The sequence below is a fragment of the Aspergillus pseudonomiae genome (assembly GCF_009193645.1).
Source record: "Aspergillus pseudonomiae strain CBS 119388 unplaced genomic scaffold BDV37scaffold_28, whole genome shotgun sequence".
Taxonomy (NCBI): Eukaryota; Fungi; Ascomycota; class Eurotiomycetes; order Eurotiales; family Aspergillaceae; genus Aspergillus; species Aspergillus pseudonomiae.
In genome coordinates, this window is record NW_022476020.1 from 115,816 (window position 1) to 143,444 (window position 27,629).

At 47.8% G+C, this 27,629-nt stretch overlaps 12 protein-coding genes across 12 annotated transcripts; 7 read left to right on the forward strand and 5 right to left on the reverse strand.

Moving 5' to 3' along the window:
- Positions 1–784: 784 nt before the first annotated feature.
- BDV37DRAFT_282513 (uncharacterized protein) lies at positions 785–4,677 on the reverse strand (the record flags this gene model as incomplete). Its single annotated transcript, XM_032087068.1, has 4 exons — positions 785–1,976; positions 2,030–2,751; positions 4,008–4,285; positions 4,365–4,677. The coding sequence occupies 4 exons, from the start codon at positions 4,675–4,677 to the stop codon at positions 785–787; spliced, it is 2,505 nt and encodes an 834-aa protein (XP_031942030.1).
- Positions 4,678–4,837: 160 nt separating this feature from the next.
- Positions 4,838–6,934, reverse strand: BDV37DRAFT_246781 (bifunctional AAA family ATPase chaperone/translocase BCS1). The gene is made up of 2 exons (XM_032081789.1): positions 6,748–6,934; positions 4,838–6,675 (listed from the first exon to the last, which is right to left on the reverse strand). The coding sequence occupies exons 1-2, from the start codon at positions 6,898–6,900 to the stop codon at positions 5,311–5,313; spliced, it is 1,518 nt and encodes a 505-aa protein (XP_031942031.1). The 5' UTR covers positions 6,901–6,934; the 3' UTR covers positions 4,838–5,310.
- A 320-nt stretch (positions 6,935–7,254) lies between these two features.
- Positions 7,255–8,951, forward strand: BDV37DRAFT_246782 (putative Zn-dependent hydrolase/oxidoreductase family protein). The gene is made up of 4 exons (XM_032081790.1): positions 7,255–7,553; positions 7,612–7,647; positions 7,714–8,352; positions 8,418–8,951. Exons 1-4 carry the CDS (start codon positions 7,354–7,356, stop codon positions 8,794–8,796), a joined length of 1,254 nt encoding a protein of 417 aa, XP_031942032.1. The 5' UTR covers positions 7,255–7,353; the 3' UTR covers positions 8,797–8,951.
- A 566-nt stretch (positions 8,952–9,517) lies between these two features.
- BDV37DRAFT_282516 (uncharacterized protein) lies at positions 9,518–10,339 on the forward strand (the record flags this gene model as incomplete). The annotated part of the gene is made up of 1 exon (XM_032087069.1): positions 9,518–10,339. One exon carries the CDS (start codon positions 9,518–9,520, stop codon positions 10,337–10,339), a length of 822 nt encoding a protein of 273 aa, XP_031942033.1.
- Positions 10,340–10,648: 309 nt separating this feature from the next.
- BDV37DRAFT_246787 (chaperonin-containing T-complex subunit CCT3) lies at positions 10,649–12,738 on the forward strand. The gene is made up of 6 exons (XM_032081791.1): positions 10,649–10,819; positions 10,876–10,942; positions 10,998–11,206; positions 11,263–11,853; positions 11,909–12,546; positions 12,600–12,738. The coding sequence occupies exons 1-6, from the start codon at positions 10,795–10,797 to the stop codon at positions 12,687–12,689; spliced, it is 1,620 nt and encodes a 539-aa protein (XP_031942034.1). The 5' UTR covers positions 10,649–10,794; the 3' UTR covers positions 12,690–12,738.
- Positions 12,739–13,673, reverse strand: BDV37DRAFT_246789 (PRKRIP1 family protein). Its single transcript, XM_032081792.1, has one exon. The coding sequence runs from the start codon at positions 13,444–13,446 to the stop codon at positions 12,856–12,858; it is 591 nt and encodes a 196-aa protein (XP_031942035.1). The 5' UTR covers positions 13,447–13,673; the 3' UTR covers positions 12,739–12,855.
- A 533-nt stretch (positions 13,674–14,206) lies between these two features.
- On the forward strand, positions 14,207–17,789 carry BDV37DRAFT_282519 (ubiquitin-conjugating enzyme E2; the record flags this gene model as incomplete). The annotated part of the gene is made up of 6 exons (XM_032087070.1): positions 14,207–14,269; positions 14,337–14,396; positions 14,453–14,467; positions 14,535–14,633; positions 14,689–17,335; positions 17,386–17,789. 6 exons carry the CDS (start codon positions 14,207–14,209, stop codon positions 17,787–17,789), a joined length of 3,288 nt encoding a protein of 1,095 aa, XP_031942036.1.
- A 94-nt stretch (positions 17,790–17,883) lies between these two features.
- Positions 17,884–18,527, reverse strand: BDV37DRAFT_104909 (uncharacterized protein). Its single transcript, XM_032078246.1, has one exon. The coding sequence runs from the start codon at positions 18,315–18,317 to the stop codon at positions 17,979–17,981; it is 339 nt and encodes a 112-aa protein (XP_031942037.1). The 5' UTR covers positions 18,318–18,527; the 3' UTR covers positions 17,884–17,978.
- BDV37DRAFT_246796 (uncharacterized protein) lies at positions 18,269–20,220 on the forward strand. The gene is made up of 5 exons (XM_032081793.1): positions 18,269–18,520; positions 18,894–19,029; positions 19,089–19,257; positions 19,354–19,428; positions 19,489–20,220. Exons 1-5 carry the CDS (start codon positions 18,502–18,504, stop codon positions 19,897–19,899), a joined length of 810 nt encoding a protein of 269 aa, XP_031942038.1. The 5' UTR covers positions 18,269–18,501; the 3' UTR covers positions 19,900–20,220.
- Positions 20,221–20,300: 80 nt separating this feature from the next.
- On the reverse strand, positions 20,301–21,991 carry BDV37DRAFT_104972 (uncharacterized protein). The gene is made up of 4 exons (XM_032078247.1): positions 21,522–21,991; positions 21,244–21,402; positions 20,689–21,186; positions 20,301–20,626 (listed from the first exon to the last, which is right to left on the reverse strand). Exons 1-4 carry the CDS (start codon positions 21,869–21,871, stop codon positions 20,599–20,601), a joined length of 1,035 nt encoding a protein of 344 aa, XP_031942039.1. The 5' UTR covers positions 21,872–21,991; the 3' UTR covers positions 20,301–20,598.
- Positions 21,992–24,188: 2,197 nt separating this feature from the next.
- On the forward strand, positions 24,189–24,956 carry BDV37DRAFT_282522 (uncharacterized protein; the record flags this gene model as incomplete). The annotated part of the gene is made up of 1 exon (XM_032087071.1): positions 24,189–24,956. The coding sequence occupies one exon, from the start codon at positions 24,189–24,191 to the stop codon at positions 24,954–24,956; it is 768 nt and encodes a 255-aa protein (XP_031942040.1).
- Positions 24,957–25,822: 866 nt separating this feature from the next.
- BDV37DRAFT_271179 (uncharacterized protein) lies at positions 25,823–27,337 on the forward strand (the record flags this gene model as incomplete). The annotated part of the gene is made up of 3 exons (XM_032084684.1): positions 25,823–26,212; positions 26,310–26,886; positions 26,961–27,337. 3 exons carry the CDS (start codon positions 25,823–25,825, stop codon positions 27,335–27,337), a joined length of 1,344 nt encoding a protein of 447 aa, XP_031942041.1.
- Positions 27,338–27,629: the final 292 nt, after the last annotated feature.

Genomic DNA, 27,629 nt, shown 5'->3' on the forward strand with positions numbered 1-27,629 from the left:
AACGAACCAAACTTCGAAAGATGTGTGGCCCGCATCCCTTGCCAAGGGCAAAAGGATCGGATGTGCGGTTCGGTATGTGACTGCTGTCCGGGCTACGTTTGAAAGTATAGGACGAAGTATTACTACGCAGTAGGAGGGTGAGGGCATGGGGGTCTTTGAAACGCGTGGTGCGGACATGCCGATGATGCGTTGGAATGTTGAGGGTTATTTTTATCGGTGCGTTAGGGGTTATTGCTGTTGCTGTTGCTGATCTCGTATTTGCTTGAGTGGATTTGTTTATCTAGCGTAGTTGCTTCCATGTGTTTTGGTATTCTCCTTTAGTAGGTATAATACTAATTAGGGATATGAAGGTTCCTGAGTCGGTCTTGGTTGCTGTTCGTGATATTGATATGGCTAGGTACGGTGAGGGGTTCCTGTGTCTAGCAGTTCTCGCATTCTTCAGGAAGTCTCCCGATTCAGAAACCCCCCGGATGTGAGCATGAGCGCGAAGAAGATCTGCGATGGAGAGTTGGTTTCATTACATGATTGGACCAGACAGCCATGGAATGTGGCACAATATCGCCGAAGTATGTATAATCCAGCTCCTCTTATGACGAGGGAGTTTTTTTCCGAAAGGCCGCGAGATATTCATGATTCATTCGAAGGTATGTTGCGAAGCAAGACTACAAAAGAAGTATATATAAGTGTAAACAATATAAGCAATACGCTAGGGAAATCGTAAGCATTCTCGTCGTCGTCCCGTCCCATCTCAACGCCACAAGCATTTAATCTCGATCATGAATCATTAAGCTTTCACGCTGGTGGCACACCGGGTGGTATTGACCAGCAACCAGGCGATTATCTTTACCAGCATGGTTAGTACGCGCACAAGAAGATCCAGCCCCCAGAAGAGCATGCGTAAGCATCCCCGCGTCAAGCCCGGGAGCTTCTGTCCCGCCCGCGAGGAGCCGTCGCCGTAGCGTCCATACTTCTCTAGGTCGAATTCCTCGACCATGATTTTCTTGGTCTTGGGCTTTGCGGGCTTCGGTGGGCCCCAGAAATGGAACCATTTTCTCTGGGTGGAGTCGGCGCATTGCGATCTTGCGGATCGGATCTTGGACATCAGTTGCATGCCTTCCTTGGCGTCCTCGTGCTCGGCGTGGCTTTTTATGTTGCTATCTGCGGATGATCGTTTGGATAGTGCTTCCTTGGTTGGGTCGTAGAGCTCCATGTCTGTGAGGACGGTGTTTGTGGACTCGTCCGAGACGGCAACGGCCAGCATTGCCGTGACAAGGGAGTCTATTGCATACAACGATGGGACTGTGGCGATAATGGCAGCCGCGGAAATAGAGAGGGTCAGCGTGCACAGATCCAGTGATGCTAGGGGTTCGTCAGCATCGGTCAAAGGGAGGGTCGACGTCCGAGGCGTGGCGGCCATGTTGGCGCCTTCAACCGCATTGGCCGACATTGGAGTAGTCACAAGAATTGTTGGAGGTTGTCTAGAATCTGATTCTTTCGACGGCGTCGAAACAGAGATGTGAAGGAGTCCGGAATACATTGACCTCACGGGAGATAATGGGATACCTGCCGCACCGACAAGGGCTGGAGGTGGGAGTTTGGTAAGCGATGGATGATGCAGCTCATACAGTTGCTTGGCATTGTTCCACGATAACCTGCAAGATTCTTGTGCTGCAGCTCGCTTCAAAGCTTTCCCTTCTGCTTCTGCAGCTTCTAAGGGACCCAGATGGCGCTTTCTAGCTAGTACTTCCGCTTCGTCAATGGCCAGCATTGCAGCCAGACGGGAGAAGAGGATGGACACAAGTCCGTCATTTGGGGGTTCGCGCCGGCGGTCTTCAAGTTTTAGCATCATGATAGGAATGCTACTATTTGGCTTGGATGGATTGGTCCTGGTGATGGATAGTTCGTTGGTCGAATATGTCTGCATCTTATAGAATGGCGCATGGGGGTCGCCAAACGTGTATGTTTCAGCTTCCGTCCTGGTTGAGCTATTAGCACCTTTCTCGGAAAGAGAGGATACGTATTTACTTACCGTGCCACACGCAAATTGAAGTTTCCGGCTAGGTCTTGCGGACGCTGGCCATTGGCTGCTTCCCAAAGACTCCTAAGCTCGGTAGTGGACGAGTATTGTATCTCGACTTGATCGAGAACACCTGCTGGAAAGTTCATCACGCTTGCGGGGACGGTCTTTGGCCCAAGAGCACGGTCAATCTCTGGCGGTGGTGTGAAGGGGAGCTCCTTGGGCCTATGTGTTCGCGTATTGGTGGAGAGTTGGGGATAGTATTGTTGCTGGCTGAGAGGCACATTGGGATTATACTGAGGGAATATGGACCTCATAGGAATGACAGGTGAGCTGTAGGCCCCAGAAGCTCCCTGAGCCAGTGGGGAAGCTACATGGTTGTTTCTGCTCCCCGTCGGGGACGCCTGACTGACATTACTCGCCGGCGAACCCCATTGACTTTTTGTGTTATCTTTTGGGCTCTTGCTAAAAAGCGACTCAGGCGTCCTCAGTTCCTGTACAGTCTCTGGTATGGATACAGGCGTCGACCGAGGGGGTTTCGCTTTCTTCGCGGCCTTCATGCTATTCGCGTCGTCAACGATTTGGAAAAGCAGCGCCTCTGTCTTGATATCTTTGCCATTGAGATCATTCAGAGGGATTGAACCCCTAGGTTGTGTGCCCGTGTCTCTTTGGTTCTCCAGGCGAAAGGGGTTCGTGGAAGCCTTGGTTCTTGACGGCGATGGAAAGAGTTGAAACTGACTCATTGTGCAGATCCAAAGATGATCGTCAGAGGGGTATAAGTATTGACTCTTGAAGAAAAGTGGAGAAACAACAATATACAGGTGTCTATATGCAATCCGCAATCGTGTCAATGTTCACGACGATGCACAAGATTGATCACAACACCGATAATCTCAACACTCCAATTCTGATGAAATGCCAAAGAGACTTGATAATGAAAAGGTCCAAGTATTGAACCATGAAGGTATAGAATGCCATCTTGATCAGTGGGATCCAGTGTGACATATACCCCTCCCTCGTGGAGAAGAACCCTTGCTGCAGCATAGCGCCGAAAGCTAGTTAAGCTCAGCGTCAAGGATCTGAACTATGAGAGGTTCCCACTAGTGTGAAAGATGGACATTGTTATGCATGACTGCCGAATTGCCATGGCCGGCGCTTAATCTCGACCTCCCGGGTCCGATGATAGGCTGAAGCCTGAGCGCAAAGACCAGGGTGACATCAATCGCGGCGCTTCGAGGATTAAACCCTGGGATGTGATTTGCGGCGATCCTGACGCTCCAGAGCCAAACACAGCTAGTGCTATGCTGCAGTTAGTGTGAAGAAGTCGGAACAGGGGGATACGGTGTGAGCCGCCAGCAGCTGGTTGGCTCTTGTATTCAATACTTTCTATGACTGGTGGGTTTTCTAGAAGTTTATCGCCTGAGAGAAACAAATAGGGGTCAATTGTTTCTGTTAAATTGTGATACGGTGGCTGTGTCGCTCTGAGAGGAGGAGGAAAAGCGGTTAAGGTTGTGAACAAGGATGTGATGAAGTGATCGAGGCAAACCTTCTACATCCTCGCTTGACCCTTTAGGAAGAGATATGCGCCCACACTATCTACCACAAAAAATCTATATCGCTACTTCAGTTGAAATGGATGAATCCTGCGTGTCTATAACCGCTCTAATTCGCGAAGGCACGGTCATTCGGTGATGCCATTCTGAAACGTTCATCATACCGGAGTAGAGTGTGTATTCAGTCAGTTAACATCTAATATCTAAGACCCAAAAATGGTAACTTCCGGAGTATCTGAGTCGTCTCATGCTCATAGCCTAGAAGGTCATCAACAATATCATACAAACACCCAATCAGGACCTCCAAGGAGTGAACAACGGGAGTATATAAAACAGTACACAGAATAATGCTACTTCCCAGTCAAGACAGACCGGACCCCGTCTGCAAACAATAACTTGGCATATATGAAGTGAAACTTTTCAAGATACCCCGCTACTGACGGGGTGTCCTTGGTCGGATTACATATAAACTGCTGCAAGCTGATCTCAGGCTGCGGTGACCGAGTGACCTGGACTCGGTGACATCCTGCGAATCTAGACCGATCCGAGCCAAATCCATAGTCGACGTAGCTAGGCTCCATTCCTGAAGCTTTAGATATATGCATGTCTATCAGCTTGAAGGAGCCAAAGAAGCGGCTGCCAAGTGGTAAGAGGTTGGTGCTTGGGATCTTAGTGTAGTTCCAGATGGCCATTGCCGCCGGGGCATCTTCAAAATCTAATACATATTTGAGTGCCCAATGTCTTATTGAGATCCAACTTATGATACAACAAGCCATGGAGGAACGCGTGCTTACTTGAAAACTGTGCCGAGAGCAATTTCCATCCCCCAGCTCTGAGGATTAACCTTTCGCAAGCAAAGACATATCCGCCAAAGAAACCGGTGGTGAACAACGACAATACTTCCTCGTCGCTTAGTCTTGCGATGTCTGATTCTAGGAGTCTTTGTGTCACACAATCTGTGGTGGTTATGACATTGTGGCGTGGATTGACGAAGTTGAACGAGGAGGAGCGTAGAAATCCAGCGTTAACTGGATAGTCTCTGTGAGATTGGCGGAGGGATTCAAAGAATGGACCCCGAGACAGGGTGCGAAACCAATTGATCGACATGACTAGATGGGCGCTGTATAGCCTAAATTTTCCAATGTTCAGATGAAAGGAAATACAGAGAATTTCAAGAGGCCTCACGGTTTCGGGCCGAAAGAGTTATGATGACTCAATCGTATACGAGCGCTAACTGCTTACACTCCATATCTTAGATTTGCTACTTGAACTGAAAGGGCCTTGCTTCGGATTGATTTTGAACAACAAGCGTCGCTACTAGGATATAGTACAATACTAGATTTTCCCCAACGAGTGGTCAAATTCAGGGTATGAATCTCGAGTCCCATTTTCATAGTGCTCATAGAATAAAGCCCATGCTATATACTTGCTGGATTCATTTCTGCCGAGCCAACTGAGCTTGAAAATCTATCGATGTCTTGAAAAGGCATAGTAGAGCTGAATGGCCAGCTTAGCGCCGTAGAGGATATAGTAGGTGGGAATGTGGGCAGCTTGACAATATGGACGGCTTGCCATGGCCAAAGAAGGCATGGTACTAAAGGGAACGCATAACTTTCAGATAATAGCACCGTTGCTTTAAACAACTGGGAAGGGTATATGTAAATAACTGTTTATGTCGCATAGAAGTACACTGTATGTTGGGGGTCCGTATGCAAAAGATGTCTAGAAGATAATATACAGTTAGTTGCCACTTGGACGATCATGCTCCATGGCTTCCTCATGGACTGAATATGTGAGCGCGTCAGCCATCGCAATGGCGCCATCCATATTTCCTTTGTTATACAAAAATAAGCCCTGCAGGGCGGCCGCACTTGTAGCCTTCGGTTGGTCGGGCTGCCGGCCGTTTTCGTCTTCTATTAAACCAAGCTCGTGTAGTCGGTCGAGGAATGTCTTTCGATACTTTCCATCTGTATCCAACTCACTATAAAATCGATCCCAGAGACATGCAACCTGGTAGCGGGTGACCTCGCCCAAACGAACCGTCATATCTACCCGGCCAGGCCGAACCAGAGCTGGGTCTAGCCGCTCCACATGGTTCGTCGTCAGGAATATCACGCGTTCTTCAGCACTTGCAACTCCGTCCATGGCATTCAGCAGACCGGAGAACGTAACGTTAGCACCGCGGTACCCATCGGCGTCAGACTGAACTCGCCGATTGGAGAAGGCGGCATCTACGTCCTCGAGCAGAACAAGTGTGCGGTTAGGGACAATGGTGAGAAGATGATTCAACCGATCATCCGTCAATCCCCGTTCACTAAGGTTGAGAATGGCAATATCGTAGTCTAGTTCACCCGCCAAAGCCTGGATAAAGGAGCTTTTTCCCGTGCCTGGCGGCCCGTAGAGCAGATAGCCCCGTCGGTACGGAATTCCACGATCATGGTACCATTTCCCGCTAGATAGAAAGTCTTTGACATCGTCCACAATCCGTTCCTTGACACCCTCATCAAGAATGACTGATTCCAAAGGGCGCTTCCGTCGCGGTTGTCCAAACAGTTTCCATTCAGTCCCCCAGCTGTTGTAGATTGATGTTTTGCCTTCATGTGATTTAGCTGCGAATGCGTGAGCCTCTCTGAAGAGATCTTCAAAAACATGGCGATGCGAATAGAGAGTGGTCAGGGTAATCGTCTCCCACGGGCGACCAGTCTGAAGGTCGAGTGACTTCGACTCGCGCATCCGATTTACAAAAATAAACGCATTCTTGTAGCGCAAAACATGTCTCCCTGGGCCAGGCACTAACGAAAAATGTGTATGTATCGCACCGTTTGAGTGTTCGACTTTCTGCGTTTGGATTGAGAGGTGGCGCATCCCGGGGGTCATTCTCTGGAGTAAGGATTCCATAAAGCCAGACCTGCTGGCTGCCGACTGAGCCGAATTGAGCTGCGAACGTTGATATAGAGTCATCCAGTGAAGAAACCAGGGATATGAATCGTCCTTTACGCTGATTTCCACATCCACAAGCATGCGCCTTCGCAGGAGTGCAGCGCCATGTCGAATGCCCTTCTGAGCGAAACTCAATCCAGCACCCAAACCGGCGAGACCGAAGCCCTAATAGTTCCAGAATCAATTAGATCAACCGCTTCTTGAATACGTATCACAATGTGGCCCAAACCGTCTTACCGCTGTGAAGAAAGGATTGCTAGATAGCTGGGCGAAAAGCCCGCCATCTCCGGTGGGCTGTGCGGCCGCCTGGATAGCATCTTTCTTCTGCTGCAGGATTAAGTCGCCAGGCGAAGGCAGCCCCGGTGTACTTGGTGGTCCATTCGGGTCCATGCCAACCGAGGGAAAATTGAATACTAGAGCTGGCAGTCAATCCAACACTTTCTTCGGGCAATCAAGTGATTGTTCCGAATGATATCGGAGGCCCGGAAGTACAACGGGCCGATTCTTCGATAACCCCATTGGGCAACGTCTCGGCTTCGAAGCATACTTCAGACCGGAGATATCGGACTTAATGGAAACGTCGCTGTTAGTGCTGAGGCTTGGAGGTTTAATCATGTTCAAAGAACCAGTAAAACTTGAGGTAGTGGGCTACATTAGGCTAGCTGACAATTATTAGGTAGCTACAAAGGTACGTAGTCTCATGCCATGTGAGCGCAAATCTTTGGGCTCGCAGAAAAATACTACGCTTCGTGGCAGATAATAGATCGCCGCCAGTTTCGCTAGCAGAGCTAAAATAAATACAGTTATATTTGAAAGAGACTCCTGAATTCCTGCACAACCGGCATGAGACACTTCTTTCGGCGAATCTTTGGGTTTCGTCAACACACTTCATCTCACAGCTCACCTCAGAGACGCGCCATGAGCTCCTCGACTGTGGCAGTTCTTTACGCCCTCACCCTTTCGATACCTTCAACCTCCACAGGTCCTGAGGATGCAAAAGAGAAGAAACACCATGTCTCAGGGGGTTTCACGAATCCATGGGAGTAAGTACTGCAGGGAGATGCTTGTTACAAACCTTCCGCATACTAATCCATCACATAGTTCATATAAGACCCCCGCTGTTCAGCGCTTTTTTCTGTGAGTACTATCAAAAACTGGTACCGGGGACCAATATCTAGCCTAACGTGTGAGTACCATCTCAAGGCGACAAATAAATGGACAAGCCAACCGTCCCGACACTACACCTCCAACCGTGCCTGTCCAAAAACCAGAGTTCTTGCCTAGTAGAGATACTCCTAAGTTGCGTGCGACTTGGCTGGGTCATGCCTGTTATTATGTCGAGTACCCCAGCGGTCTGCGAGTACTGTTTGACCCCGTATTCGAGGACCGTTGCTCGCCATTTTCTTGGCTGGGCCCCAAGCGTTACACTGAGATGCCGTGTCAAGTCAAGGATATACCCATAATCGACGCGGTGGTGATATCTCATAATCACTATGACCATCTGTCGTATCCTACAGTTAAAGAGATCTCTAAGCGACATCCAAATTGCCATTTCTTTGTGCCTCTGGGCAATGAGGCGTGGTTCAAAAGCTCTGGGATTGACAATGTGACTGAATTAGACTGGTGGGAGGAACGTGATATTGTTCTCTCGCCGTCCCAATCGACAGGGACGCAAGTTGAAGAGTCAGCCGAGAATGGTGGTTCAGGTCCAGGAGATATAAAAGGGCGGGTTGGATGCCTACCCTGTCAGCATACTAGTAACAGAGGCGTATTCGACCGAGCAAAGACATTGTGGGCTTCATGGTATGTTGAGTCCGGCGGACGCAAGGTCTACTTTGCTGGGTATGTAAACAGACAGATGTTTGTGAGTATTTAGGCTTCGCTGCTAACCTATGATACAACTACAGAGATACCGGCTACAGAAATGTGCCAGAGCTTCCTGACGGTGCTGATGACCATGCACCGGAATACGACTTTCCAGTGTGCCCTGCTTTCAAGCAGACGGGTGAATTTCGTGGGCCGTTCGATCTGGGATTGATACCGATTGGAGCCTATAGTCCTCGCTTCGTTTGGAGCCCAGTGCATGCTGACCCTCACGATGCAGTTCAGATATTCCAGGATACCAAGTGCAAGAAGGCCCTGGGTATGCACTGGGGCACTTGGGTGTTAACAGAGGAAGACGTCCTTGAGCCACCTAGAAAATTGAGAGATGCGTTGAGAAAACATGAAATTCCTGAGGTCGGGGTTTTCGATGTTTGTGACATTGGAGAAAGTCGGGAGTTTTAGTGTGAGGGTTATTGGAGGCTACTGAAACACTGGTGAATCTGGGTCTGAAACTGTATGGAAAATGGCGGGAATTAGTATACGTGGTCTATATATAGCACTGTTACATGTACGCAATATTTGACTATATCTTCAATGGTAGAAAATAGCTTGCTGAATCTTTCGTCGAGCTGTTCGGCGCATATCGATAGACTGTAAGCGCTGGCCTAAAAGTTCTAATTATGGAGTAGAGTGAGTGAATTGGCGCGGCGCTACTGATTGAACCTGGTACACATCTTAAATATGAGTGCCTAAGTCTCAAAGTAAGCAGGTATTTTGCTTGAACAACACAATTTGACTTGTCTTTCTTACTGTGGATGTACTGTCCCTATGACCCCTGCTGATAAGTGCCGGATGTTGCATAATACAACCTGCATAGTACGAAATTACCCGACATAATAACAGGACCAAACTAAGTAAGTGATGCATGCAATTAAACAATACGAGAAAAAGGAGATAAAGAAAAAGAAAACATGCATACAGGAAGCCTAACGTTGCACATCTGTATCAGGTCATTAGCCTTGAGCAAACGCGTTGCACTGAGCAACCCACAACAAACACAGACCAAACCCAATCCTCAGCTCCTCGAGAACTATACTCACATTCAATAGCCCTTGCCCTTGAAGCCTAATCTTTCTAGGGCAGTAAAGGTTGTTATTGAAGTAGTAAAATAATGCACGTCGAGATGTCAGGCTATTTCGAACCGACAGCGCTCATTCCAGATCCCCTTTCGTTTCACCAGGAGAGAAACTCATGGGAAATGAACCGATATAGGAGCCCAGAAGACGGTTACTTCACAGAGAGCGAAGAAGAGGTCCTTTACGGTTTGGATGAAGTAGCCATGGCCGCGCTACCACTCCGATTACAAGAAAACATGCGCGAGTTACATCTTGAGCGCGTGCAAAGATTAAAAAGAGAGGAAAGCAATACTCCATTCTACAAGCCATCTTACCATGCAACATCACCAGTGATTTGGTATAAGGACTCGATAGCCGCGATGGAAGCAAGCCAGGACACGGAGAAGAGCGATCGCGGAGGTTTGCCAAGTTCAAGCCCGGAGCAAGCCGATTGGTATCTGTGGCAGAGAATACGTGAGATGAATGAGAGAAGGCATATGGAATATGATACTATCGCGATGGCGGGGCATTATTCCCACAGCTCGAATGCGCGCTTCAATCTGGGCAACAATCTGTTTTCAAAGCACTCGACCTCAACGGAAGAGGCCATTGAAACCGAATATACTAGCGATCAACAGACTCGCGACAAATACATATCACAGCTGACAGACACAAAAGCCCGGACATGTGTAGTTCATACAGTTGAAGACATCGAGGCACCTCATGAAGGGTCCAATGTGCATGAGCGAGTTCGCCAGAGAGGCTCGTCAATGATTTCCGCCATGCGCGGCCGCATGCGAAAGAGTATCCAAAGAATGAGCAGGGTCTTCAAGAAGCAGCCCAGTTTCCGAAGTCATAATCGAGCATGCGAAACCTTTGTTTCGAGTTGATACATGGCAGCGCCATGCTGTTACGGAGATAACGATGATCACCAGAGTTATGACAGAAAATTGTTACGGGATGGCTGGACACATCACCAGGGAACAATAATTTGGATGTCATGTAGGCAAACAAGCGAGTGCAAATATTTCAGGTCGTCTAGGCAGTTGTACGAATAGTACATACAATAAAAGTGTTTGGATTTGATAGGAGTGGATTTAATCAGGAGAAAGGTAGACTAATCCTGAAGGGGATTAGTGGGGGTGAGCTTCCAATCCGCAATCCCACTTCGAGGTTCGCTGGAAATTTGATGGTGAAGGCGGGCACAGCACTCCAGATCCCCCTAACGAACGCGCCCCTCATTTATCTTGTTCTTCAGTTGTTTTTGAAGAACCCTTTCAATAATATTTAGGAATACCCAACCTCTCTTTTTCCCTCCCCGCAGTACATTAAGACCACCGCCAAAATGCAGGCACCGGTGGTGGTAATGAGTATGTTGTCAACGGAATTCACCTTGGCTTTGACCTCATATGGCTAAAAATCATAGACACCAACGCTGGTGAACGACAGGTCGGTCGCAAGGCCCAGCTTTCGAATATTACTGCCGCAAAGACGTACGTGACAATACTCTTTCTAGCCACTCCGGCTCTAACATAAAAATACTCGCAGTGTTGCGGATATCATTCGGTCATGTCTGGGACCTAAGGCTATGCTGAAGATGCTGCTCGATCCTATGGGCGGTATCGTCTTGACTAACGATGGACATGCTATTCTGAGAGAAATCGAGGTGTCGCACCCCGCAGCAAAGAGCATGATTGAGCTCAGCCGTACTCAGGATGAGGAGGTCGGGGATGGAACCACGACCGTTATCATTCTAGGTATCATCGCACGCTCTCTCAAGATGCTATTATGTTGGTATACTAACGCTTGGCAGCCGGTGAGATGCTCGCTCAGGCCCTCCCTCAGCTCGAACGTAACATTCATCCCGTCGTCATTATCTCTGCCTTCAAGCGTGCTTTAGCGGATGCCCTTGCCATTGTGGAGGAGGTCTCGATCCCTGTTGATATCGACGATGATAAAGCAATGTACACTCTTATCCAGTCGTCCATCGGGACGAAGTTTGTTTCCAGATGGTCGGAGCTGATGTGCAGTCTGGCCCTGAAGGCTGTGCGAACCGTTTCCTTCGATGCCGGTGGTGGAAAGAGGGAGGTTGACATTAAGCGGTATGCTCGTATTGAGAAGATTCCTGGTGGCCAGATTGAAGACAGTGAGGTTATCGACGGCGTGATGGTGAACAAGGATATTACCCACCCTAAGATGCGGAGAAGAATTGAGAACCCCCGAGTCGTCTTGCTCGACTGCCCATTGGAATACAAGAAGGGTGAATCTCAGACAAACATCGAGATCACGAAGGAGGATGACTGGAACAGGATCCTGGAAATTGAGGAGGAGCAGGTTAAGCGCATGTGCGATGCCATCTTGGCTGTCAAGCCTGATGTTGTCATCACAGAAAAGGGTGTTTCGGGTAAGAAGCTTCTGCTCCAGACTGCGGGATGATTCATTACTGACCACCCGTCCAGACCTCGCACAGCACTTCTTGATGAAGGCCAACATCACAGCTCTCCGCCGAGTGAGGAAGACGGATAACAACCGTATCGCTCGTGCCACTGGTGCGACGATCGTGAACCGGGTCGATGACCTCCAGGAATCTGACGTAGGAACGGCTTGTGGATTGTTCGAAATCGAGAAGATCGGCGACGAATATTTCACCTTCCTCAGAAAATGCCAGAACCCTAAGGCTTGCACCATCCTTCTGCGTGGTCCGTCCAAGGACATTATCAACGAGGTTGAGCGCAACCTTCAGGATGCTATGGCCGTTGCCCGGAATGTCATCTTCCACCCACGACTGTCCCCTGGTGGCGGTGCTATCGAGATGGCAGTTTCTGTCAAACTGGGCCAGTTGGCGAAGTCTATTGAAGGCGTTCAACAGTGGCCTTACAAGGCCGTCGCTGATGCTATGGAGGTTATTCCCCGGACGTTGGCTCAAAACGCAGGAGCCAGCCCTATTCGTGTCTTGACTCGCATGAGGGCCAAGCATGCCGAAGGCCACACCACATGGGGTCTTGATGGTGACTCTGGTGCCCTCGTTGACATGAAGGAATATGGCGTCTGGGAGCCTGAAGCAGTGAAACTCCAGAGCATCAAGACTGCTGTGGAAGTAAGTAGAATATGTTCTCCTCGTGTTGCTGGTACAGTTGCTAACCCGGTTAGTCCGCATGCCTACTTCTCCGTGTTGATGATATTTGCAGCGGCAAGTCTGCACAGCAGGTGGGTGCCAACCTTGGTGGCGGCGATGAATAAGACTAGTAACAGGTTTAAAAATGCGTACATAATGCTGCACGATCACCTCTTGATATTGTACGAATATCCTAGACTAAAAATTACACGGGTATCTTTATATCGTACACTCCAAAGTGACAGCGATCTCGTAATATCCTGCCCACAGTTTCTGTTGGCAACCGTAGTCTCAGTCTTCATGGATTATCACTCCTGGTGTTTCCGCATGTTCGACGGCATCTACTGGCCAGTTTTGATCTTCGTCCTTATTCCCGTCGAGTGCCCTTTTCGTCGGCCCATCAACAGCCATGTTGTCAGGCCCCTTACCATTGCTACCAGCGCCTTTCTTTTTATTCTTTGCCGCATTCCTCTTTTCCCTTCTTTTCCGGTTCTTTTCCGTCTTTTCTTCATCCTTCCGCCTTGCCTCCTCGCGTTCTTTCTCCCAATCTTTGTCTTCCTTCTCCTTACTGACCTCGCTTTCCATCATGCGTAAGCGCTCATATTCCCTCCTGCGACTGGCCTTATAAACGTGGAATTCTCCGGAACCGGCACCAGCAGAAGAACCTTGAACATTCGCCACGATTTCCGGTGGAGGAGGCAATGACGCTGATGAGCGCTGCTTGGAAGAATCGGGGAGCTTGATCTCCTTCGCGGGGTCGCGAAAGAGAGACTGAATCTGAGAAGCTTGCTCCGACTGCGCTGTGACAGCACGACGTTTGACGGGCCGCTTGCTACGCGGATCCGCGCTCGTAGGGATCGATTCCGGGCCTGGTTCGGACATTCTGAGACTTTGCGTTTGCCTTACGCGGGTAATTATAAAGTAATCCTGCGGCGATCTACGCAAAGTGTGACCTGGCAGGCGCAAGATCTGACGTGATTTCGTTGGATTTGGTTGTTTTCGCAACTTGAGGTCTTTGAGGTAGTAAGTTGGGAAATTTTGTTTTTAATCGGCGCAAATTTTATGACGTTTGTTTTGTTTTAACACCCGGGCCAATCACGAGTAGACGGAGTTGTCTAGAAGCTCAGGGCTGGAGAAAAGTTGATGCTCAGGTGCTCGGATAAGCCTACTAAATTAAACCAATCTAGAGCGGTGAAGGCGTGGGGTTGTTTATCTTTGGTCCTTTTGTGACTTGTCTTCAGCTGTTCAAACTCCCCGTTTAGTTTCTTGGCTGTTTTATGTAGGACAATGAGATCTTTTTGGGTTAGTTGGCCTTTCTTGCTGTTGTCACACCGATTATAGCCTTAGAAACGAAAATAATAATAATTAAGTGAAGGAATTGAGACGGGGCAGTAAGACGATTCTGTCACAGCCTCAAGTAACGCATGTGACTACTGCCTTAGGCGACGTCTCGAGGATCTATAGCATCCTCCTACTAATCGCTCTCTCTCATACAATTCGTTCCTTTTCCTAGCTCTTTCCACTCACGCATCTTTGTCCCTTTGTATCAGGGATGCTTCACTCCCTTTCGGGTACTATTAGCACAGGTATACTCATCTAACGGCGTTATCTTCTCCGCGCAAACCCCGCGTCTTATCGCGCGATGGATGTAAGATCAGGACTCACTAACCAAGCAACTAAGATAGGATGTAAGAAAGATGTGAAGGTTGGTAGGATCAAAATATAATCATACTGCACGAGTCTTCGGCAAGTAACTGATATATTATCTACAGTTTGAAGCCGACGATGTATGCTGTTTAAAGTCCAATCCTACTTTGGTGGGACATGTCTGCGTAAGTACCGCCGTTTGATCGATATCGGTTTATTCTGGCTAAATGGTAATGTACAGAGAACTGACCATGATGTATGTTCTCTCTCCTTTCTCCGATGGCTGAGACGGCCGAAGCAGTTGCTGAATTGACCTGTCCAAGGCTGATACCGATGAACCCCTGAACCTGAGTACATGCTTAATCCTTTCTTATACCCCCGTTCCACAGAAGGACTTGGAGGAGTTCCTGGAAAGTGGAGTAGTATGTAACCACAACCCAAAAGTCGACTCTCTCTGAAAGTTAATTCTCGCATTAGCCTCCAAAAGGGTATGTTTTTGTTAGCTTCCCGGAGCCCTCGCAGGGAAACTCGCTCATACATGAGAGCGACCTTGAACTAGTCGATCGCACTTTGGATCTTGGCGACACTGTCAAGCGGCACTCAGATGACACAATCAGCGGTACGGTCATCAGTACCTCTGCAACATGTAGCCTTGAGCCAATCGCTTATCGAACGCTCGATTCCAAGACTGGAGAGTATGGCTCTCTCAACTTCGCCGAAAAGGTCATCAAGCGGGAAGGCAGTCTAGCAATTGAGAACGATGCCACAAAACCTCCACTTCTGCATGAGATTCCAGTAGTAGAACTCAAGAAATACGAAGAATTTTCCGAAGGCGATTATATTGTCTACCGGCAGAAGCTTGGAATCATCCATGGAATTGATCGTGATGCCATACTTCTTCTTCCAAATCAAAACGTTGTATCTCCCCTCGATCCGGGTGCTCTGGAGATCCCGCTTCCATTCGAAATCGAGAGCCTCGTGTCATTGCCCAACAACACCAGTGCTATGCGGCATTACCCCTTGGCTAATGGTGGCTCAATCTGGTCCAACGAATCAACTTTCGTGTTCCCTGGCCAATTTTCCTTTACGTCCAGGAACAACCTGAGCAGGGGCGACTTGTCCTCTAGTGCAGCCTCAATCTCACAGCCAGAAGGCTATGTCATAGCTACGCCGGCCATGGATATCCAAGTCGACTGGCTGTGTCCAAATGTTTTTGCCGCAGGAACATCCCATAGTGGGGCCAACCTCGAGGTAATAAGAGCATCTACTCTCCGTGGAAACGCAGTGGTATGCGACTTTGGGCAGATTCCCCAGGGAAAAGCCAATGAAAAACCTGTTTATTCAGATACCTGGCTTAATATCGGGGATAGGGTGCGTTTCCGGGATTCAATATCTGCAGCTGCAAAATATCCGGCATATCAGCACATGCCTACTGACCAAACATTCGGCTACGATATAAACATCCTCCGTGTTACTTCCAAGAAGTCGGAGGCCACTGTTCAGTGGCAAGATGGGACTACTACCACCGAAGCAACCACTTCTCTGCACAAATTCTTTGGCGCTGAGGACGAAGTCTGGCCGGGAAATTTAGTTGTCACGAAGGATGGCATTGAGACTATTCGGGAGCCCTGCAAGAACAATACAGGCCCTTTAGGGCGCCATATGAAGGAGACACTGCATGTTAAGAGAGTCGGGGTGGTTCAAAATGTGGATAGCCAGGAGAGGATAGCATCGGTCCGCTGGTATAAGGATCCGGATGTCAAAATGACACATCGGGGAAGCATGTTAGTGCCTGGATCCTTCCTAGGCGAACTTAGCGATGTTGTCACAGAAGTCTCCATCTATGAGCTTTACTCATATTCTAGCATGCAAAGGGTACTGAATGATCTAGTACTTCTGGCACCCAGAATAGTTCACCGGTCATCAATACCAGCAACTGACAGTGAGCCGACTAGAGCAGCTGGCCCTTGTCGGCTGAGCGCTCTCTCTCCTGTCACCTTCTCTGAAACAATTTCATACCTCGAGTCCATGAAACTATCCATGGTGAACTCTGAATGGTTCAAAAGGACTACTGATATTGACATGTCACCTGTACCCCCCAGATACAGCGTACACCACGAAGAATTTAGCATCAAATTGCCAACTGACTTCATTGGCAAGATCATTTCAATAGATACTGAGGGCACCATCACCATTCGAACTGCAGGTGCCGACAGTGTTCGTGATATTCGCGTGCCATGGGAGAGAATCATGATGATAATTGATGAGGATAATATAATTCCGCCTATGGCGCTCCCGCCACTCGAATTATTGAGCCTCGCGGATATCGATCGTTTTGTACAACCAGCCGACCTCCCATTCACTGAGACGATTGAATATGAGGGCAGCGAGCGTCTTGATAATGATAGTGGGGATGATGACTGGGCGACTGAAGGCGAATCCGAGTTTGACGATGAGGACTTTGAGGACGTGGAATACAACAGCGAGGATAGTGATGGGCTGGTGGCCCCCGCATTGTCAATTATCAATCCTCCTGAGAGACTCAACCATAACGAGCGGGAACAGCCTGTTACTGATGAGGCCCGAGCTGAACTTCCTCAAGTGGAAAATAGACTACTTCTACTCTCAATACCCTTGCCATCGTCATGTCCTCTGGGCTTCTCTCTGTTAGAAAGCCCTCCCCCTTCTGACCACCATTTCTTTTCCAGGGTTCCGAGTGAAGCTCCTGGACTGCGTACCAAACGTATACAAAAAGAATTCGAAATTCTCCAGTCCTCTTTACCGGCTGGAATCTTCGTGCGGACATGGGAGTCTAGGATGGACCTCTTACGTGTTCTGATAATTGGGCCTCAAGGAACACCATATGAGCATGCGCCGTTTGTGATTGACTTTCACTTCCCTGATGATTATCCTATTCGTCCTCCAGCAGCCTATTTTCACTCGTGGACGGACAGAAATGGGATGATCAACCCCAACTTGGGAGAAGATGGCAATATCTGCTTGAGTCTCCTAGGAACTTGGCCTGGGAAAAATCCCACGGAAAGTTGGTCCCCCACCAGCTCGACGGTCTTGCAGATCTTGGTTTCAATCATGGGTCTCGTATTGGTAAAGATGCCATTCTACAGTACGTATAACCTTCGCCGGCGGGCTTGCATGAGTACTAACCTGATCAAGATGAGGCTGGCTACGAAACACTTGCTGCGGAGGAAGACAGGCGTGTCGAGTCGACCCAATACACGGAGAAAGCCTTCCTGATAACACGGACTTTTATCCAACACGCCCTTGAAAGCCCTATTGCTGGCTTAGAAGATGTTCTAGCTTGGCATTATTTCGCAGAACCCCGACAGGGACAAAACGATACTTGCATCCGCCCACGACTACTACGTCGGGCTATTGACGAAGCTCTTAGCATGATTGAGCATCATAACCGCACACCAGCAGGTGAAAAGCTGAGTGAGGAGCATGCGGCATCGGCCTTTGTGTCTCGTCTTAGTCTAGGGGCAGTTGTGATGTTGCGAAAGCATATTAATACACTGGAGAAGATTGAATTAGCTGCGAGTTCTGTCGAGAGGGTTTAAGCTTCTTTGATGCTGCGCTTTGCTCAGGGTCCAGTTTATCTAATCTGTGTTTATTTAGGGTTGTGGGTGTCAGTATTGACTGCTCTCTCGCATTCTTATCAGCACTGCAGCTGTCGCTTGGAATATAGGGAGGAAACAAAATCAGCAGTTACTGGGATATGAACGGTATTATAATTCTATAAGCTGTCCTCAGTAAATTTCTTGAGCAATGCTGGGTAATTCGTGCAGTTTTAGAGGCATATGTGTTGGAATGAACCCGCCGACTGTATATACTTTTCGCAACCATAAACTGGAGTAACAGGCAGAAAAGGCTCCAAACCAGAAAATGAAGGTCAGCACGTTGTGACGCCTTGTTCGCAAGACGAGAAACCTGACCAAATAGAACCAAGAAGAATTAAATAATGAAATCCAGGGGAATAAAGAGGAGTTGGCCTGAGACAACTGTAAAGAGAGCTGCGGGTTTGGTCGGTGGCGTGTTCCGTTGCTCTCTCTTTTGTCGGTTTTCTTTTCTCTCCCTTCAACCTCCATCTCTTTCCCTCTTGCACATTTCCTTCCCCCTGCTTCTCTTCTGTTTCCATGATACACTAATAGGTTTCAATATCACCATTAGTTATCGTTCTAAAGTCTGGCATTCTTGAATAATATCGCGACCTTTTAGCGCTTCTTTCGCACCGCGGATCAAAGAAAAACAGCCGCGTCGCTTGTTTTTAACATGCCATCTTATCGCTTGGGTAAGTGATGTTTTTGTCAATATTCTGTCTTATATTTGGGTAAAATAATTGGTGGTATATCACTGCCATTACTGCGATGATGCGATAGAGCCTATTCAATGAGATCTTGGATCTGTTTGCTGTCGTCTCTGGGTTGTGGTTGTGTTCCCAGCCATGTCAATCAGCCGCTGGGTGCCTACTTGCAACCAGGCAGACGTCGCACAGTTCCTTCTCTTTTACCTTTTCATTTTTTCTTCTACCTATCTCCCTCTCTATCACTCTTTCTTTCTGCGTATTTCGGCCTTTATTGCTATACCTATACATTTATTGCATATGGATGCTGCTTAGCTCTGTTCATTTCCATACATAGAGCATTATCCTAACCTTGAAACAGAGCAAGCCTCTACCGGCAGAGCTGGCTGTCAAAACAAAGAATGCAAAGACGAGAAGGTCAAGATCGCCAAAGGCGAGCTCCGTCTCGGCACCTGGGTTGACACCGAGCGCATCCAGGCATTTTTCTGGAGACATTGGTGAGCTCCTATTTAACTGCCTAGACCTGTCAGAATTGCCAGACTGACGCTTTCCAAAGGGGCTGTGTAACACCCAGAATCATTGCTAGTCTCAATGAAAATCTTGGGGATGGTGACGAGAAGGATTACGAACAGCTAGATGGCTTCGAAGATCTTACTCCGGAAAATCAGGAGAAGGTCAAGAAGGCGCTGGAACAGGGCCATGTCGATGATGACGAGTGGAAGGGGGTATATAACTCCATTTTCTTGTCTCTCTTCTTTTCACCGGTCTTGTTTTTTAAGACTCGATGCTGTGTTCTCGATTCCAAGTGCTGACGGATATAGGATGTTGAAATGAACCGTCCTGGTAAGAATGGCTTCCGCGTGCGCGGATCAAAGAAGAAGACGGCTGCCGCTGAGGTTTGTTTCATCACCAATACCATGTAGCCCATGTACAATGTTTCTAAACAATGTATGCAGGAGAGCGAAGCTGAAGCAAAGACCCCTGAGCCAAAGACCAAAAAGCGTGGCCGTCAGTCAATCAAGGACGAGGCTGAAGGTCATGCTGAAGATCATGCTGAAGAGACACCGGAAACCAAGAAACCTAAGACAGGAGCACGTGGAAAGCGAGCCTCCCAAGGCAAGGCGACAAAGGAAGAAGCAGACGACGATGCGGCAACTCCTGCAAAACCCAGGGCAACTAGAAAGGGCCGTGCCTCGAAGAATGACACCGAGGACAAGGAATCACCAAAGGCTCCTGCCAAAGCTACTAAGCCCGCTGCTAAGCGCCAGCGGAAGGCTGCTGCGAAAGATGATGAAGCGGAGCCTGTTGAAGAAGAGCCTGCTGAGGAAAAGCCGAAGCGAGGCCGGAGGAAGAAGACTGCTACTTAATGGTGCCCTACCACCAATGGACACTCTCGGTCTTAATTTCATGCATGGTGTCTTGATGTTCTGTGGGAGTTTTTCGTTTTCTCGTTTCATTATGAGCTTCTAGTGTCGCTTTGTGTTGTTGTTATGCGAGTATGTTGAAGGTTCGTGTGTGAGCAGGCGAGCAGGCGAGCAAGCGTCTCCGTTGTATGTCAACTTTCATCCGTCCGAGGCGAAATGGTTATGCCGATAGTTACTTACGGTGTATTAATAGTAAATCTTAATAGGTGCTATAATGATACAATCACCTAATTCTGTATAACTGAAATCCACGGGCTTGTGAAATGAGGCGGCCTAATCTCTCAATTCCTAGCTTAGATCATTATACTTTCCGACATCAACCATGAATCCTAGATATCAAACAAATTGGCACAGACAAAACCGGGCAATCCAAGAGAGTGACGGTTAAAACCAAAGACCTGCAAAAGCATCATAGATTCAGCTCAAGGAGTGGCGCCAAAACAAACAAATCATGCCTCAAAGTTCATTAAAAGATGATATTGATATGGTAGGCCAACCTCGAAGAAGTGAATAATTCAGCATGAGTCATAGAATGGAATCGATCGATCTGAGTTCAAGCATTCCAGTTCAACTCGTAATGTGAAGATCGGGATTTTTTTTTAGTGATTTTCTGTACATATCGTCGTGCTTACTGTGCAGTCGTTAGGTCATCTTAGGCGATTCATCGTTACTGTGCGATAATGTAAGCGCCTATTCAGGTTCAAAATAAGCAGAAAATGAGAGAAGACCAACCTAATCTCCTCAAGATCGTCCATGTGGTTACACATAGCAACAAACAGATCGAAATAGAACTTATGGCCCATCTCCATCTCAAACTGCATGGTTCCACTGGTCTTGAAAATCTGTCGGGTCCGAATAATCATAGCTAGGTAGTGAGCGCGTAGTCGATACTCCGAGTCTGGCGTGTTGTCGTAGGCATACCGAGCGGATCGTAGAATCACATCGATGGGGATTCCGCTCTGAAGACCCTGCTTGCGGATAGCAAGGCTTTTGAGCCCCTCCAGTCCATACTTCTCGGCTGCACAGTACACGACCGTGTCCCTGAGGACAACGTCACCTACGGCGGAGTGGAACATAGTCGCTTCGCTCGATCCGCGGCCACCGGGATGTGTGGTGACGTTCTGGCTGTTCTCAAGTTCCATTGAATTGGTGTCCTTGTTACGGAGCAGGCGCGGGAAATAATCTCCCTTGTACAGGAATTCGAGAACGCAGGACAGAACTTCTGGCTCTCTGGGATATGTTAGGGATATGTACGGTGCTGGTTCTGGGCTTGGTTTGATGACATACTCATCTGGCAGGGCCACTACGTTATTCTTGCTATCCCCAACGAACTCGTCGTTGAGTAGAGACCGGAATAAAGGCGAGCGGCACAGAATTTCCTCATGAGCTACGAAGACACGTTGTTCGTGACTCACGATCATGGTGACTATAGGGCTGGTGAGGGGACTATAGAAATCATCTACGATCAGCTTAAACTCTTCTATCTCATTGTGCTTGAGCTTGAGAAGGCACTCTACAACGGGAAGTAGTATCCTTGGGAACAGGAAACAATATTAGTTACTCACGTAGCCGGTGACTGATTTTCCACCTTCTCTTGCATTTTCTTCGCCTTCGCATGTCTACCCGGTGTCTTCCTTGGAGACCTTCTAGACTTGCCGACTCGATCGCTTCGAGTGAACGAGCGATTAGAGGTTCTCAGTCTATCGTCCATGCCCATGAACTTGGCCAGAAATGACACTAGAGACATCCAGACGTAGAGACAAAAGATTGACAGAAGAAGCCAAACAAAAGGAAACGATCGAACAAGCTGGTCAATATAAACAAATGACGCTACCGACTCACGCACATTGCATGAAACAGAGAGTCCTGGAAGCCTTCCCAAGATGAGATCCTCCTCGTAATCGCAAGCCTTCATTAACGAAAATGAAAGCTTACAGGCTGTTGAGAAGGTGCAGGTTTCCTGGGAGCTGGCTTTCGCCTACATAAATCCACATATGCGGAGTAGATTCACGTAGCGAGACTTGGTCGACTCTGGGGGGCGCGAGAAAGGAAAGGAAAGAAATGAGATGGAGCTGGCAGAGGGTCTTATATAGATGCGGGGAATGAATCATGTGATGATGAGATGGGTGATCAGCCACATGACGGCTTATGTAGATCACGATGTATATAGATATCTTAGTTCCTATATAATTTATTTTCCAGGTTGTATGGAAGTGTGTGTATTAGTATACACTAGTCACAAGTCAGTCCTTTATATGCAAGTGTAGTTATTGTCATGAATTGTGATCACTATGAAAATTCAATCATATTGTACCAGAAATAGGGTCCCCTCCACGATAGACGATCAATATCTATCTCAGAACGGTTAGGGTGTAGTAAAGCTGAATAGTTCTGCCTTTACAGGCTTACTTCTACTCTGATTCATATCAGTCTGGAGAGTTATACCCATTGTACTAGTGCTCCATTTTGGGATTCATACAAGTAACACCAAAGAACGACATATACCAGCTTCTTCTTAGGCGGTGACAACCAGCACTTCTATATATCTATACTAACAGGCAGAATGCTTTTACCACAGCAACCAACACAATATCCACTAAAACACTAATCATCATAACCAACGGATTGAAAACAGCGAAGCTAGGCGCAGAACAACAGGTCTTGCCGCGGCCAGAACCACCAAAGCATAAGCGTCTACTTACTTCTACTTATCAAAGCCTTGCTATTTCATAAAATCCAGGCAAGGAAGAAACAATACCATTCCATTATTATATTGAGTCAGCCATTTTTCAAGCCCCTGTGTCTTTTGTTGCCAACTGTCAATGTCTAAATCATCCACTGATCTTAGGGAAACGGTCATAGGGTACTATGGTGAACTGGACATTGGCAGGAATTTCCGTCCAGGGCGATATACTCATTACATCTATAATGATCCATACACTGCTCACGCTGCTTAAGCTGTATGGATTATACGTGTTGGCAGTACTGGCGGAATTTGCTGCTACTTTTCAAGCAGATGAACTGGAGGAGTTGCTGGAGTATGCTAGAGCTCAAAGGGACGATACCTATGCACACAGCAGTCTCGCGGACAGTGATGGGACAGAGACCGATCTCACGGATAGTGACTCCACTGACAGTGACTGAGATGTTGGCTTAAGCTACGAAAGTGGGATTCGGGATACTGGCTCTACAGGCGGTCCTTTCATAGCAGCGACTAAGGTCATGATGCCGGCTTGACCCATGGGTAGTTACTTTTCAGAGGTGGCTTACGGACAGTGATTGAGATGTTGGATTGATACATACCTTGTACTTGATGGCTAAACTGCCTTGATTCGTCTTTGCCTTTCAATACCTGCTAATAGTATCATGCCTGGTCAGAATCAAGTAGCCACATATTGAAAGCTCTCATTATTCCCAGTTATTGTACGATTTCCAAGTTCAGCGAGTAAATGTCGACATCTTTTCGCATAATGCTATTCTTTTTCCTTCATTTACTTCATGCCTTTCCACCGATGAATATAATCTTGAATATCACCGCAAGACGCTACCTTCTTATCGCGCAATATCGCGAAAGCAAATTCGACATATTCCTAACCACTTACTGTCCGTCTCGAATAGCCTTATATGCATCCACGAAGTAAGGAGTATCGGCTGATAAGCCAATCCTCTCCTTGCGCAAGGACACGAGCGAAATCGGGCTAACGGCAAGGCATCCCACTGGAATTTTATGAACTAGGCGCCAAATATGTCTACTTTGTTCTCCTGACTGTGGAATGTTTGCAAGTCTTATCAGCATAACCGTATAGATTTGTTGATAGCCAGAACCATGATCGGCAATCACTCCTTCGTTTTCTTTCTATCATTTTCCTAGTGGGAGCAAATTTGGGGGTTACAGGTGAGGCTAAATGAAACGCAATAAAATCACTGGACAGGGACTATGTTGGGAGGTTGATTGCGTGCACCCCCAGCCATGACTTTCGTCCCGAATTGCAGATGATCCTCACAGCCATTTTCTTGAGTGGGCCAACGAACAGGGTTCTATGAGTACGCATCTTGCGGTCTACAGGGCTATTCTAACTATAATCAGTGCCACCCTCCCTTTGCGTTATGCTATAATACTCTGTACTCTGCAATCTAGCTCATTTTCCAGAACTCCGCGGCACACAAAGTAAACTTACCTAATAGCAATACTACCCCTCTGCTTTTGATCCAACAGTGCGCTTTTGCATACCATGAGAAACAAACTGACCCACCCCAATGTAAAATTTCGCAGGAAGGCACTTTCAAAGATTCTCAAGCTATTTCGCCAGACGCCCAAGCATGAGCGCACTGCATTCCCGAGTCTCCTGGATCTTCCAAGCGAGATTCGTTTGCTTATCTACCAGTTTGCCTTTGCTACTACCGGCAACCATATACTCGTCACTGTTGATCGTGACAGACGTGGGAGTCGTCCGATGCCAACCACAGATGACCCAAACGAACGACCTACTCGAGAGCTCAGATACACTCGCATGCCTTCCACACCTTTGCCAGCAGCCTTACTTCAGACGAACCAGCAGATATACTGTGAAGCCCTCCCGGTTCTATACGCGAACACCATCTTCTCAGCCTCATCGAATCTCACCTCATTAATGTACCTGAAAGATCGCCTGTCGCAGTTGGCGAGAAACAATATTCGACAAGTTCAGCTTTGCCCTACCTCTTTGCTCTCTGAATCTTTTATTCGAGAGCGAGAGTTGCTGTCGTGGACCATCCTTTGCGCTGAAGTCGCCGATCTTCCCGCCCTCGATCGAGTTTGGATATCATACCCCAAGCCAGAGACGTTGAAATATGGTACTATAGAGTTCCATCAAGGGCGCTATGCCAAGTGGTTGGATTTAGTTCGAGCTAAAAAGTATCTTGTCTTTGACGTATTTGAGGGTAGCGCAGAAGACAGGGAAAAATGTCGAAAGCGGTTCAGAGAGATCGTACGAGACACCGGCGAGGCTTTGGGGGATTGATGTTAAAGGTATATTGTACACTACTAATTTATGCTCTCGGTTCTTTCTATTCGCTGTTCGGGTTTCGCAGTAGGGCTTGCGCGGGACTTTTATAAATCAAATTGTTCACCTCGGGAAAGTAGAGTACCTCTGCTTCTTTGATCCGGCTGAACACTACTACTAGTACAATAGACTGCTAGTGCCAATCGATTTGTCTCTGATTGGTCAGGCAGTTTAGCGCCGACATTGAACAGAAAACAAGTAATTTACTGGAATCCGATTCAACGCCATCGGAAGCGAGGGTCAGAGGTGGTGCTGACAGTAGGCAGATGATAGATCAGAATTCCATATCAATGCTCATACATTAGTGAAAGCATAACATGCATCTAAGGTGCTGGTGAGCAACCCGCCAATCATAGTTTGGCAGAGTAGATTCTTGACAGAAGGAGTGGCTGTGGCTGTGCAACCAAATGTGTGGCGCACGAAGTCAGCTGTAGTGTTGCACAGGTCAGGCAGTGATATCATCGCCCAGGGAGCTTCGACGTTCCTGAATTCCTGCCTGCATATGTAGCCCCTTTCTCCGGATTTTGGTGAAAGCGGATATTGTTGATCTTTGGAATATTCAAGTGATGTTTCTGGTCTAGATGACTGTCAAGGGATACTCTAACTAATTCTTTCTCTTGGAATTTCCAGCTCACCGACCCAGCCATCTACTAACTTTAATACCCCTCTGTCGATCTGTTCGATCTGAACCTTGCCAGCCAAGACTGCCTTTTAACTTCGCCACAACCTTTAAGCTATCCTAGAGGAATATAATCAATTGCACTTACTTCTTTTTATACTCTGATCATTTAATTATTCGTCCTATTTAGATGAAATAACTCAACATGCAGCAAATCAAACATTGGCGGCGTCCGTCACAGGCGAGACCGCACGACCCAGTGCTGACCTCCGAGGACGAAGCCTTCTTACGAAATATCGTGTCTGAGCCTACAAGCGAAGCGCCTAATTCTTCTGCCGGCGCAGTTGGTGATAACCGCTCGCCTGTCAGTCCCATTGCGACTGATGCGCCTGAGACCCTCTGGTCACCGGTGTCGCCCTTGGAAGAGTTCAGAGAGCTGGGTGAAGAAGCAAGGAAGGCTCGAGAGAAGGAGGAACAAGGGAATGGTCCTGATCCCCAAAGACAGAGCTCTAAGGATGGAAGCTCTTCACAGGCAGAGGAGAAGAAGAAGAAAACGTGGAGCAGCTGGCTACGAAGGAAGACCACTGTGAAGAAGGTAAGCTCGTTCTCAGTGCCTATTTTATTAGTTTTCGCCCTTGTCTATAGCTATTCATTCTGACATTCGATGATAATAGGACAAACAACCTGTAAAGACTGAAGTGTCGGGCGACGCGCAGATCAACCCACCCGTCAATTCCAAGGACGAAAATGACGCAAGGCAGGAGACAGAGGATATGACGGAGATCCTGGAAAGGCTGAACCTTGCAGCAGACAATAACCGTGTTTTCTCGGTCAGTGAAGAGATGCAAGAACTTCTGCGCAAGTTCAAGTTGATCTTCAAGGACTTGATAAACGGGGTCCCGACTGCTTATCATGATCTCGAAATGCTCCTTACCAACGGCAACACGCAATTGCAAGGTGCATATTCTAAGCTCCCGGGGCCTATACAGAAGCTCATCGAAAAGCTTCCAGAGCGCTGGACGGAAACTTTGGCGCCTGAGATGATCGCTGTAGCAAGTGAAAGGGCTGCAAAGAGCGGCGTTAATATAGACAACATTGGCAAGGCAGCCGCAGCTGCCAATAAGATGGGTATTAAGGTTCCCAGTCTGAAAGAACTGGTTGGGAAGCCGGCAGCTATTGTCGGCATGCTACGATCAATCATTGCGTTCTTGCGAGCTCGATTCCCTGCTGTGCTGGGCATGAATGTGCTTTGGTCATTGGCTCTATCTAGTAAGTGTGATTGACAGACCTTACCCTCAGTCTGCAATTATTTGACGAAACAGGCTGACAGCTGCGTCACACAGTTCTTTTGTTCGTTCTTTGGTACTGCCATAAACGTGGTCGCGAAGTCCGCCTCGAGAACGAACGTCTCGTCACGGAGGAGGAGATAGAAAAGCTGAACGAGCAATCTTCATCTGACGAAAGAATTCGAACAACCGAGACTCTCACTACAACGGCCCCGCAAGGTGCTTCGGCAGCTGAGATCCGGGAGGGCGTGAAAGATGCCCAACAATCTCGTGAGAGAGCTATTGCTGCGGCCGAAAGTGCACAACCGGAGAAGAACGAAGCGAAGGACAATATGTCCAAGCCGACGAGATCAAAGTCAATTTTAGCCATTTGGGGCAGATCAGGCCAAAAGCCAGAACCAGCTACGAAAATTCAGCCATATCCGGGAACGTGATTATCTTGTTTTGTTTCACCATTTGTTTCGAGTTTGATGTTTCCTATTTGCTGGTTTCGTGTCTGTGCTGGCAACTTGGGGTTATGTTTCGATACCACTAATTACTTCACGAAGCTTTTATGGTCATGATTACAGGATAGCGATACAGAAACGGGCCTCTCATTTCTTAGTATTAAGGATTTAGTTTATGCAGATGATGATGATGATTCCATTTTAAAAATACGAGCAATATGACATTGTTGTCTTCTTCGGCCAGTCAGGTAGCATCGGTGTACGATGAGTAATCGCTCTC